We start from the raw sequence: 12,099 nt of genomic DNA, 5'->3' as shown, positions 1-12,099 counted from the left end.
AGACAAGCGTAACTTTCCAGCATCAAAATCTACACTACTGGTTTTTGTAAATCATTTAGTTTAGTTTGGCAATGCAACTACAACTAGAGGAAAACTGTGGTCTTGCAGGGCAACGGCATAGTCTCTCACTGCCAACAGACCCAAATCATCTGCCAGACTGAATGATACTATGGAGGCTACAGGTCCAAAAAATTATTTCCAGTAAATTCACCCATGAAAACAGCTCATTCGGGTCTCACAGTAAGTCACAATTTCATAATTTAACTCAAGTCAACAGTAACAAAATATTTACTGTTTCTACATCAATGAAATAGATGGACAAGCATGAGAAACTGGGAACCCAAGTTTGGAACATGTATCAATTATTATACAGTCATCTTTTTATTAATATTTCTTTTATATTAAACAGACCAGACTGATGTTTTACACATGTTCAAAAAAGGCTGTGGTTTAAGCATACCTGTCTGCTGTTATTTTAAGCTGCCAAAAACAATGTCTGCAGTTCAGCCAGGAAATCTGATGATATACTCCATGTACCAACTGGATTGTCAGAAAAGGAAAACAAGTCTTTATTTTCCATGGTCATTCTCACGTGGTGACATTATACGCATTTTATTTTAAAAGACTCAAGCCCTTGCAAGCTTCATTTTTTACTACTGCCTCACATTTTCCTTTAGGTAGGATGATACATTCTGTAAAACCATCTTTAAATTAAGACATCAGAACAGCCATTTCTCCTGTGTCATTTCATTTGATAGACATTTTAATTCCCTTGGTACTTTCTGAGCTTGCAGCCCAGCAACCAAGTATATCCTGGCCTGCATCAAAGGAAGCGTGACCAGCAGGTCGAAGGAGGTGATTCTGCCCCTCTGCTCTGCTCTGGTGAGATCCACCCGCAGTGCTGTGTCCAGCTCTGGAGCCTCCAACATAAGAGAGACATGGAGCTGTTGGAGCAAGTGCAGAGGAGGGACACAAAGATGACCAGAGAGATAGAACAGCTCTCCTGTGAAGACAGGCCGAGAGAGTTGGGGCTGTTCAGCCTGGAGAAGGCTCTGGGGAGACCTTACAGCAGCCACCCAGAGCCTAAAGGGGGCCTACAGGAAAGCTGGAGAGGGACTTTCTACAAGGACATGTAGTGATAGGATAGAAATTTTTACAGTGAGGGTGGTGCAACACTGGCCTTGATTGCTCAGAGACGTGGTAGACATATTCCTGGAGACATTGAAGGCCAGGCTGGACAGGGCTCTGAGCAACCTGATCTAGGTGAAGATGTCCCTGCTCATTGCAGGGGGGTTGAACTAGATGGCCTTTGAAGGTCCCTTCCAGCCCAAACCATTCTGTGACCTCTGACACTTGATAAGTATTTTACCATTTATTTAGTTGGTAAAAAAAGGATGGTATTTGTACTAGTGTGTTTTAACTGAGGGAAGAAGAATTAACCAAAATCAAATTGCAAAACAGAAGCTAGGGATTTCCATAATAAATACAGAAACACAGACAATACTAGGTCTATACATCAGTTTGCTCATCTGTTTACTGTAGTAGATAACATTTCAACTCTAACTCAGACCTGCCTCTCCCCCAAAATGTATTTTGTTTTCCTAAACATTATGTGGAAGAATCTGGGGTGTACTCTCCCAAACATCTTGTAAATACCTCAGAGAACATTAGAAAAACAAAACAAAAAACCACAAAAACCAAAACCAAAAATGCAGACAGCTATACAGTTTTATGCATGTCCCAGAAAAACAACACAGTGTAACAGTAACGAACAGTATGGACTTCTACCTAATTAGGACAGTAATTTTTCTTAAACAGGATGCCTGCATGTGATTAAATTACCTGGTGACTACTGGAAATGAACATTATTTTTAGTTCCCTTTGATGACCTTTCCTAACACTGGTTCAACAAAATGAGTTCAATGACCCTTTCAGACTGCTGTGTAAGTTATATCAACAACTTAAGTGAGTAAATCTATGATACAAATTTCTCCGTGAATACTCTACCAGGAACCAGCCCCTAGGAAGTCAACATCACCATGTATAATTCAGTGTTATAAAGGAAAAGCATCTCTCATTTTAACACCAACACTGAAGTACCACAGCAACACACCAGTACCTCAGCAGCACGTTGTATCTGATGACAACAGTGTCAGGTGCTAACACCACTTTAGCATCATCCATACTGACCTCATTGTGCATATCTCTGATGCTTCTGCTCCACAGAGCCCCTACTGCCCCTTCCTTTCCCCAAAGGCTGGGCAGCAACTCTGAGCCATTAGCAGACAGAGGGAGATGCTGCTCAGGACTTAAAAAAACTTTCCTTTTTCTAATCCATCGCCAATACTTTGTGCCACAGAGACATCTTTTCTGGAAGTATTATTGTTAAAAGGGTATAAACCTTTAGGGGTGCCAAAACACAAATCAGGGTGGGGTTAATAAAAATTATCTACAATGTTTGAATCCTATCTGGGACTAGCAAAACATTTGATGAAAGAGAAAAGTACAGATTTCCAAGCCTTCTGTTTATGATCAACTTAGGGTACTGCCAAAAGTGATTTTTCTTCTTGTTAAGAAAGAACAAATCGCCAGAAATGTCAATGACAAATTCTACTTTGCACAACAGAATTGCTCTCTGTGCTTTGAACATGGCTCAGGTTACCTCCATATCCAAATTTGCTCATTTATGGTTAAAGCCCAGATGTCATCAAAATACTCTGTACTACACCCCTTTCTCTGATATGCAGGATGAATTGCAATGAAGTGTCTTTACATCTTAAAACCCCCTCTTTTTCCATTAAAAAAATTTATTTCCAGATTTTCATAAAATATCTTTTGTTGACATTCTGCAAACAATACTATCCAGTAAGGTGTTCATTTTTTCTTCCTGCGGAGTAATTTTGTACATCTGCAGAAAAAAAAAGAAGAAAAACGTAAAAGCCTTATAAGGAAGAAAAAAATTGATCACATATCTTCTTAAAAACAAAATATTTCCTCCTCTCTCCCACTTCTTACATTAAAAATTCCTATCTTGTCTGGCCTGCAAGACAAAATTGGGACTGAGGAACCAAGCAAATTCTGAAACTGTAAGAGACAAAGGAAAGCTAAGAAACTGAATGACAATAGTACTGCACATTATATACTATGATTTGTCCAACTATATTCATAGGTTCCCATTGTCACTTTGATGGACGTGATCGAGATGATTTGAGCTTACTTGAATTTTATCAAGTGGAACACATACACTTCAAGATACCTACCTAGCATATGGTAATCTGTTAAGAGCCCACATGCCCTAACACAGCTCCTAGCAGTTCATCAACACATTTTTATTTTAGCCGCCCATGCTGGGACTATTTATGTGCTTAAGACGATGAAACTGTTCAGGACTGAAAATTTATTTTTAATTACATGGATATTTGCCTGAGAATTAGGAAGCAAAAATGACTGAGTGGTAGGGAGCAATCTGGAGTTTATTTTTACATTCCAACTTTCTGACAACGTTAAGAATTTGATGACTTAAAATTTGTGATGTCACGGTGTGACAACTAGAACTTTTTTCCACAGTAAAAATGTTATAAGAAAAAAACAATCAAGTTTCACTTAAAAGAAGTTTCCAGTCATGCTAAAGAAATACAAACTCTAAGTCAATTATGTCCATTGATACTTAATCAGACAACTAAAAAAATTATCTTTTCTCTATGCTAGTCACCTCTTTTGGCTACATACCTTTTTAACCTTGGCAGTGTCTGTAAGTTGGGAGAGTTCATCTAAAGAAACCTGTTGGCCTTCTACTTGAGATGCTATATCTTCCAGGTTTACAGGTTTTTCTCTGTCCACAACCAGAACAATGAGTACTGCTGTGTCATTGTCTGAAATGCCAAACTTTTTAAATGCATCTGAAATCTAATAAAAGAATAAATATATCAAAATACTGAATCACTTTCTCACTACATATAAGCCAACTTTTTAGTTACTGATTAAAATAAACCAAGAATATAAATTGACACATATTTTACGTTAATGGAATTCTGATGAGATAACAGCATATCAGTATTATTAAAATAACAGTAACTTCTATTAGCAGACAGATAAACAGTTAAATGAAAGCCTATATTTTGTTTCGCTGCATGGACCTTAGTGAGCTTCTCTGGCAAAAAAAAAAAAAAGAGATTTGTTCAGTAAATCTTACATTGTTGTTTGGTGACAGGCTGAAAATAATTTCTGCATAGAGGGATCTGGTCTTCATTTTGCCTATCTTGTGTAGATGAACTGCTTTGTTGGCTGCCACAAGAATTTGAAAAGGATCTACAATCTGTAAAATACAACAAAGAAATTAAACAGAAATTTAACATACTATTTTGAACTTTGAAAAAAAACCTGACTTAATTTTGATAGCCTAAGTCTGCAATCATAAAAGTGAGCAGTACAGTATTCTGAAAGTTATTTTAGCAATTCTTGCTCTCCAAAGTCAATGTGATTATTTACTGCGTGGGGTAATACTTGACATTGAGATTACATTCTTCTGAAATCTTTTGGAAAAGGAATCACATTAACAAATCCTCTGTCAGTAAATTGCCAGATTAGATTAGGGATTTTTCTCCCTTCCCTAACTGCTGCTTTGCTAATTCTAACAGAAAAAGACTCAGGAACTAGTTATGGGTATAAATGAGAACAAAGGCTCCAAACAGTGGTGATTTTTGGCAACATGAAAGAATTAGTACAACGTTTTGGAGAGGTAAGTAGGTTTAAACAGCTCCACCAGATAGGATGTGAAGTGAATCAGGTCAACTCTGTTCTGGTCGGTGCTGCCAAAGCTCTTTCTTCGCACAGATGACCCTGTGATGACAGCAACGGAGATCGTGCACGGACAGCTCAGAACGCGTACGGGGACGACAAACACAGGTCGTTCCTCACACGGCCCACACAGACGGGTTTCCGCGCTGCCTCCAGGCCTGTGACCCGGCACCAGCCCTCCCTCACTCACCATCGCAGGGTTGATCAACGCTCCCTCAATGGCCCCTTCCATGGCTTTTTTCCGCAGAGCGGCGGCGTTCCTCAGGCGGTTGAAGAGCAGGAGGGTGACGCTGCGCTCGGGGAACAGCTCCAGCGGGTGCGTCACCTGCATCGCGCAGCGCTGGCGCCGGGCGGCCCGGCGGAGCGATCACGCAGAGCCGCGCCTGTCTCCTGTCCAGCACGATTTTAACAACGCGCAACCATTCACGTTCGGTTTTCAGCGCCTCTCAGAGGGGAAACCCCACGCGTGCGGGCTCCCCGGCCGGGACAGGCCGCGCGTCCCGCCCCGCCGCTCTCCTCACCCCTCCCGCCCGCAGCGGCCGCGCTCGCAGGAGCCGCCCACCCTCCCAGCACCGCGCCGCCCCGCCCCGCCCCGCCCCGCCGCACCGCCGCGCCGCCCCGCACCGCCGCGCCGCTCCGCACCGCACCGCGGCCCGCCAGGCCCCTCCGCTGCGGCCCCGCGCCGCCAGGCCCCTCCTCCCCGCCCAGCGCTCCCGGAAGGGCCGCCCCTTCCCGGCCGGCGCGGCGGCGGCATGGAGCGGGCCGGGGCCTACGGCTTCTCGGCCGCCATGAGCGGCGCGTTCCTGCTGTCGTGCCTGCTCTTCGCGGCCGTGAACCGGCGGCAGCGCGGGCCCTACATGGACGAGGCGTTCCACGTCCCGCAGGCGCAGGCCTACTGCCGCGGCCGCTTCCTGCAGGTGCTGCGCGGAGCCGCCGCGGGGTGCCCGCCAGGCGGGGGCCGCGGTTCCTGTGAACGCACCGCGGGCGCTTTGAAAGGGGAATCGTGTGTGGTCGCTGCCGTCCGCGATGCTGGTTTCTGCTTTCCGTGACCTGGTGCGCGGGGCAAGATTCGAAGGGCTGAAACGTTGATAATGCCCGAAACTCACTGAAGGCCCAAACTGACAGAATGGGGTGTGGGTGGGGACGGTACCACAGCCCGGTGCTTGCCCGGTCCGTAACGCTCCGTGTCTCCCCCTCTCCAGTGGGACCCCATGATCACCACGCTGCCCGGGCTGTACCTGGTGTCGGTGGGAGCGGTGAAGCCCGCGGCCTGGCTGCTCGGCTGGCCGGGGAGCGCCGTGTGCTCCGTGGGAATGCTCCGCTTCGTCAACCTCCTCTTCAGCGCCGGGAACTTATATTTGCTGTATTTACTTCTCTACAAGATCCATCAGAGGAATAAGGTACAGTCAAAGCAGAGTAATTCTGCGCATTCATACAAGCAGATTTGATGGGTCTGTGTATGTTCACTGCATATGTGAGCTGTCTTCAGGTTTATATAGCTGCAAGGGCTACTGCCAGTTTGGCCGAGGAGGCAAATTCCTTTCCTCTAAATTTTTTAGTATCTTTTTTTCTCAGGACGCAATCCTCTAATTTTTTTCTCTTGTGCATAACTATAAGTAGTCTCGCTGAAATGAAAGGTCAAATTAGTATGCATATAGACTTACTATGCAAAGGTCTGAATGCTCATCTAGTTGGAATTGCTTAAGGCTCCACAAAACTTTGCCAGTGAATCCTGAGTTGAAACCCTGTGAGCTATGTTTAAAATGTTTTCTTTAGGAAGATACCAGGTTTAATGTCGATATTTAGAACTGGAGAATAATGCAAGTTGGGAGGATTTGGAGGATGGTTCAGGTTGGAAGGGACCTTAGGAAGGCCACCCTCCAGCTCAGAGCAGGTCAGCTCTGAGATCAGACCAGATTGCTCCGAGTTGGCAGCTGGAAAACTCTCCAAGGATGGAGGGCGGCTGCACAACCTCTCTGGGCAACCTGCTCCATGCCTGAGTTGCCTTACAGTGAAAAAGTTTTTTTTTTTTTTACATCCAGTCTGAACTTCTCATTTCAGTTTATGCCTGTTGTCTCTTGTCCTCCCACTGTGCACCACTTTGAGCAGCCTGGCTCCCTTTACCTGTTGATATTCTGGCAGGCGTTGGGAGGCTGCTGTTCAGTCCCCTCAAGCCATCTCTTTTCCAGGCCGAACAAGGCCAGCTCCCTCAGACTCTACTCTCAGAGCAGGTGCTTCAGCCCTCAACTGTCTTGGTGGTCGCTCTGCCATTGCTCCAGTTTACTAGTGCTTTTTTTGTGCCACAGAACACAAAATTGGACATGGTATTCTAGGCGCAGCCTAACAAATAGAATAAAGAGGAATAATCTCTTCCTTTGTTCTGCCACTGTGCTCTTATTAATGCAGCTGTTGCTGTTCCTTAGTGCCAGGGCATGCTGCCTGCTCACATTCACCTCGCTGTCTGCCAAGGAACCCCAGGTCCCTTTGCAGAGAGCAGCAACTCCTCAGCTGCTCCGTGCCCAGCCTGTATCACTGTGGGGATTTCTTTCCAGGTGCAGGCATTTGCATTTGTCCTTGTTGAATTTCATAGTATTTCTGTTGCCCCATTCTTCCATCCTGTCTGGGTCACTCTGGACGTCAGCTCCGCTCTTTAGCGTATTGCCTGGTCCCTCCGGTTTAGTGTCATCCGCACACTTGATGACAGTGTAATCTCACTGTCTTCAAGTCAATGATAAAGATGTTAAACACAACAGGTCCCAGTGTAGATCCGTGTGATACTCTGGTTGTTACTCTCCCCTTTGGATGGAGTGTGACCAGTTAACCAGCCAGCCAGCTTTTACCCCTCTTAGCTGTCCACCTATACAGACCATAACCATTCAACTGAGATACAATAATATTGTATGTTTAAAGTGCTGAAGCATCCACCAGTGCAGCAAATAAATTGTTCCAGTGGTGAATGGCGTATTCAAAATCTTTCACCTTAGTGAAGTTCTTTAGTTTCACTTTTAACTGTAAGAACATTTTTTCCTGTTCCCTGATAACTGAAGGATTCCTTTTACTATAAAGAGTATTTATTCTGATGTATTTTCATACAGGAGACTCTTCATGGTTAAGCACATGATAAGACTATACAGAATTGGGTCAAATTCGATAAATTTTTTCCACTTTCAGAACACTTAATTTTATGCTTGGAGGTGGAAATATATGTAAAAAACCTAAAAGATTTCATGACATTAGTCTAAGCATTAGAAAATGTAGTTGTATTGTTGGCACTTCTTTGAACTTGGCACTTTCTCTGTTCCTCTTTTCTGTAGGGTGGTGACTGGCTCTTTCACCCCACCCTACATCATCCAGAAACATCACACAACACTTCTTAGTGTTGTGAATTGCATTGCATCAGGTAGTGAGTGGGATAACTGGAAGGAATTTTTAACAGCAGGATCTCCTACCTTCTTTAAAGTTTCTTTTCTAACTAATGAATTATAATGAAGATAAACAATAAAAGCTGCACCAAAGATTAGAAACTTGGAACTGGTTGCTCTGTGAACTGGGTTCAAAAGAGGCAATAGTAGAAGTACAGAATGTGTTCTGCTGTCTCACAAATAAACAATCTGGTGATGAGACTGTAGGGGCATAAAACTTTTTTTTGCCCATTAGTGCAGTTCTTTTATCTTAGATTTGTAGCACTTATACTCCCACAATGATTTTAATGCCACAAATATGTGAACAACTGACATATGAAAGAAGTTGGTGTATTTCTGTTGCCATATTTTTGACTCACCTGCAATAATGTTCTGTACTTTCATTTGTATTTTAACATTGTGTAATCTGACACTCTGTATTAATGTAACAGGAGGTTAACAAAAATATAGCATGCGTGCTTGTGCAGTAATGGAACCAAAGAGCATAAGATATGTTATATTGTGATAACTGAATTCTCAAGAATGATTTTTTTTTTTTTTGGACATTGCTAACCACATTTTTCTGTTTCTTCTCTAGGCTGTGTCTGGTTTCCAGAGAATCTTGTCTACATTAACTCTTGCAATGTTTCCCACCCTTTATTTTTTTACATTCCTTTATTATACGGACCCAGGGTCAGTATTTTTTACTCTCTTTGCCTATTTAATGTGTCTTTATGGTAACCATAAAACTTCAGCTCTCCTTGGATTTTGTGGCTTCCTGTTTCGTCAGACAAATATCGTGTGGACAGTTTTTTGTGCTGGAAATGTTGTTGCAGAGAAGCTAAATGAAGCCTGGAAGACAGAGCTACATAAAAAGAAAGATGAAAAGATTTGTTCCAGGAAAGGATCATTTTCAGATTTAATCAGAATATTGCAGTTTCTTATTCAATATCTCATATCATCTAAAAACTTAGTTACACTTATTGCTTTAACTTGGCCATACATTGTATTAGTAATGGTCTTCTTTGGTTTTGTCTTCATCAATGGTGGAATAGTTGTTGGCGACAGAAGCAACCACGAAGCCTGTTTGCACTTTCCTCAGCTGTTCTATTTTCTGTCCTTTACTGTCTTTTTTTCATTCCCTCATTTATTGACCCCTACTAAAATGAGGAGATTCCTTCTGTCATTACGAAAGCACCCTGTGCAGTACAGCTTAGTTGCTGTAATCTCTTTATTCCTGATCTGGAAATTTACCTATGTTCATAAGTATTTACTAGCAGATAACAGACATTATACATTCTATGTCTGGAGAAAAATCTTCCAAAGACACGAGCTTGTAAAATATGTATTAGTTCCAGTCTACATATTTGCTGGCTGGAGTTTTGCTGATACACTAAAATCAAAATCGATCTTCTGGATCTTAATGTATTTTGTATGTCTATTAGCTGTCACAGTTCCTCAGAAGTTGCTAGAATTCCGTTACTTTATTTTGCCATTCTTAATATATAGGCTCAATATTCCATTTCCATCTGTATATAGACAACTTCTGGAGTTGGCTTTTTATATTGTTGTGAACGCCATAACTTTTAATCTTTTTCTAAACAAAACGTTTCAATGGCCAAATAGTGATGAAACCCAGAGGTTTATGTGGTGACCTTTTTTCTTTTTTTTATACTTTCCTACCCTTAGGAAAATCTATTTCTGTTTCAGAATAATGGACTCTGGAATGAAGGAATATGTTTTGCATTATGTAAGGACTTTTTTACCTGGTTGCAATTGGGAAAGTAAGCTGTTTGCTTATATTCTTGCAACTGACTGTGAGATTTGATACGGTGTAATGTGAAGATGTTGCATATATTGAATTTATGAGCTCCTGGAATTAACAAATTCAATATGAGGACACCTTTCTGTAATTAATGTGACGTAAGGGAGATGTTTATGGTCATTTTTCTTTATAATAAAATATTATATTACATGCCCTTGAAGGTATGACAGTTCATGTTTCAGAGGTTTCTCTTCAAAACCAAAATGTTTAACCTTTTTGTTACCTCTGGGTGCATTTTTACTCCTTGGATCAGGCCACTTCCATCTAGGCTTGCTAGTGGTCAAGATATGAACCACTACTAAAGTGTGATGTTTTCAAAACCTCCTATGTTGCACTGAATTTTCATGATTTTTTTGTCAATAAATGCTTACATTGGTTTTTCAAACAGAATGTAGGCTCTTAAATCATTGGAGCATTCTGAAAAAGTGTATTTCAAACTGATATTTAGAAAATACAATGGAGGCTATGTGCATGTACCTTCTTTGGGGGAATAAATGTTAATGTACAAGAAAAGGTGAATAGCAGTTGATAATGTGACCTGTTAGAAGGGGAATAATTGAGGTATGTCAGACTGAAACATGTTGTTACACAGTGGAATGCAGTCTCACGAATACCCTTTTAAATAATGGGGCTTTCATGTCCTGAGGTTCTGTGTTCACAGGTTTGTATTGAAGTATGATATGAGCGCACTCCCAAGTTGAACTGGGTGTTTCTAAGATCCTTGATGTGTAATCGTAAAGAAATACTAATGGCATTACTGAATTGTTATTTTAAATGTTTTTCGTATATATACAAATCTAATGGAACTAGGGAGTATGTATTTTGTTTTACAAAGGTAAAATACAATGTGTATATATTTTTTTTTCTAAAAAGCATCTAGTGCATTATCATCAGGATAAAAGAAGGCTGTAATGGTTCCCATCAGTAAATTACTTTAATTAGGCTCAAAAATAGTTGAATGCTTAAAGTTAACTGTTAAGAAGTTTTATAAATATAACTAAATTATGTAATGGCGGGGCATCCAAAACCTTATGTGCTGTGCAGCATCTTTAGGTTCTTTCTTGTTCTATGATGAAAGTACTGGAGCCAAATCTATGCAAACATATCATATTATTGCACTCCAGTCACTCTGAAATGGAATTGTTTCTCAAAAGGTCAGTACTGTGGAGTTATTTACATTAGTACTGTTATTTTTTTTTCTTTTACAGTATGTAGATCAATGTTCTGCCTCTGATTCCTTCCCTGTACTAACACTGAGGAGTGTGGTTGATGCAGATTCTCCTCTCCAATGTCTTTGCAACCCTCTTTCTTCTAAGGAAAAAATAAAGCCACTCTTCAATGAGTAGGTTTATTGGTATTGAATTTAAGACCTTTGCCAGGTCGCTATTTGCTGCTTGGCCTGTTGCCAGTAGGGTACTTTGTTGATAATGTGTGTGCCATAGGGAAAGCCATTTTCAGTCATTCTCTAATTGCTTTATCAAGTTGAAGGGACAGGAGAAACTCAAAATGGGTTGCTTTTCAAGAATCCAATGTGGTTCTTGCAGAGTCCAGGATATTGTCTTTTGTTGTGATTTTAGTATGACAGAGTTGGGGGAGTTGCATGCCTTGTGCTTCCAGTTTTGTGTTTGTGCACCATGCCAGTAAAGCCGTAAACAAGACAAAGACTATATGCATGTTTTAGTACAACTTATTTTGCGTCCTGAAATACTAGTACTGACTTGAGTTGGAATGGTAACATGGGAAGGGATGGGGTTCTGGCTAGAATTCCAAATTGCCTTCTAGATTTTTTTTTTTTTTCTTTTTTTCTGGTTTTATGTAGGGGAGGAAGTGTTCATTTGCTTGACAAGATACAAAAGTTCCTGTGCTTACATAGTCCACAGCTGTTTTGTTTCGTCCAGCATGTCTATTGATACAGGTATCTGAATGTCTTTGATTATCAGCACTGTTAAGAGACAGTGTTTATGCTTTCTACTTACTCTTAATGCAGATAGCCATGTTTCAAGTGAAAAGAACCGAGTTTAAATATGTACAATTATAACACATTTCTTTTGTAAAGAAAAGTGAATGCAAGAAGTC

The 12,099-nt window shown here is 41.4% G+C and overlaps 2 protein-coding genes across 5 annotated transcripts; one reads left to right on the top strand and one right to left on the bottom strand.

The window, feature by feature from the left end:
• Positions 1 to 358: 358 nt before the first annotated feature.
• Positions 359 to 5,491, bottom strand: TPRKB (TP53RK binding protein). 3 transcript variants are annotated; one of them, XM_065652548.1, is made up of 5 exons: positions 5,445 to 5,491; positions 4,988 to 5,187; positions 4,193 to 4,315; positions 3,730 to 3,906; positions 359 to 2,908 (listed from the first exon to the last, which is right to left on the bottom strand). In XM_065652548.1, exons 2-5 carry the CDS (start codon positions 5,126 to 5,128, stop codon positions 2,822 to 2,824), a joined length of 528 nt encoding a protein of 175 aa, XP_065508620.1. In that variant the 5' UTR covers positions 5,129 to 5,187; positions 5,445 to 5,491; the 3' UTR covers positions 359 to 2,821. The 3 variants fall into 3 exon arrangements, with proteins under 3 accessions (XP_065508620.1, XP_065508628.1, XP_065508635.1); XM_065652556.1 differs by having other exon boundaries at positions 5,440 to 5,478; XM_065652563.1 differs by lacking the exon at positions 5,445 to 5,491 and adding an exon at positions 5,422 to 5,441.
• ALG10 (ALG10 alpha-1,2-glucosyltransferase) lies at positions 5,459 to 10,770 on the top strand. 2 transcript variants are annotated; one of them, XM_065652525.1, is made up of 3 exons: positions 5,459 to 5,714; positions 6,000 to 6,197; positions 8,797 to 10,770. In XM_065652525.1, exons 1-3 carry the CDS (start codon positions 5,550 to 5,552, stop codon positions 9,850 to 9,852), a joined length of 1,419 nt encoding a protein of 472 aa, XP_065508597.1. In that variant the 5' UTR covers positions 5,459 to 5,549; the 3' UTR covers positions 9,853 to 10,770. The 2 variants fall into 2 exon arrangements, with proteins under 2 accessions (XP_065508597.1, XP_065508605.1); XM_065652533.1 differs by having other exon boundaries at positions 5,627 to 5,850.
• Positions 10,771 to 12,099: the final 1,329 nt, after the last annotated feature.

This window comes from Caloenas nicobarica, chromosome 1 (genome assembly GCF_036013445.1).
Source record: "Caloenas nicobarica isolate bCalNic1 chromosome 1, bCalNic1.hap1, whole genome shotgun sequence".
Lineage (NCBI taxonomy): Eukaryota > Metazoa > Chordata > Aves > Columbiformes > Columbidae > Caloenas > Caloenas nicobarica.
The sequence above is the reverse complement of the archived record's forward strand: the minus strand, read 5'-3'. Positions and strand labels throughout refer to the sequence as shown.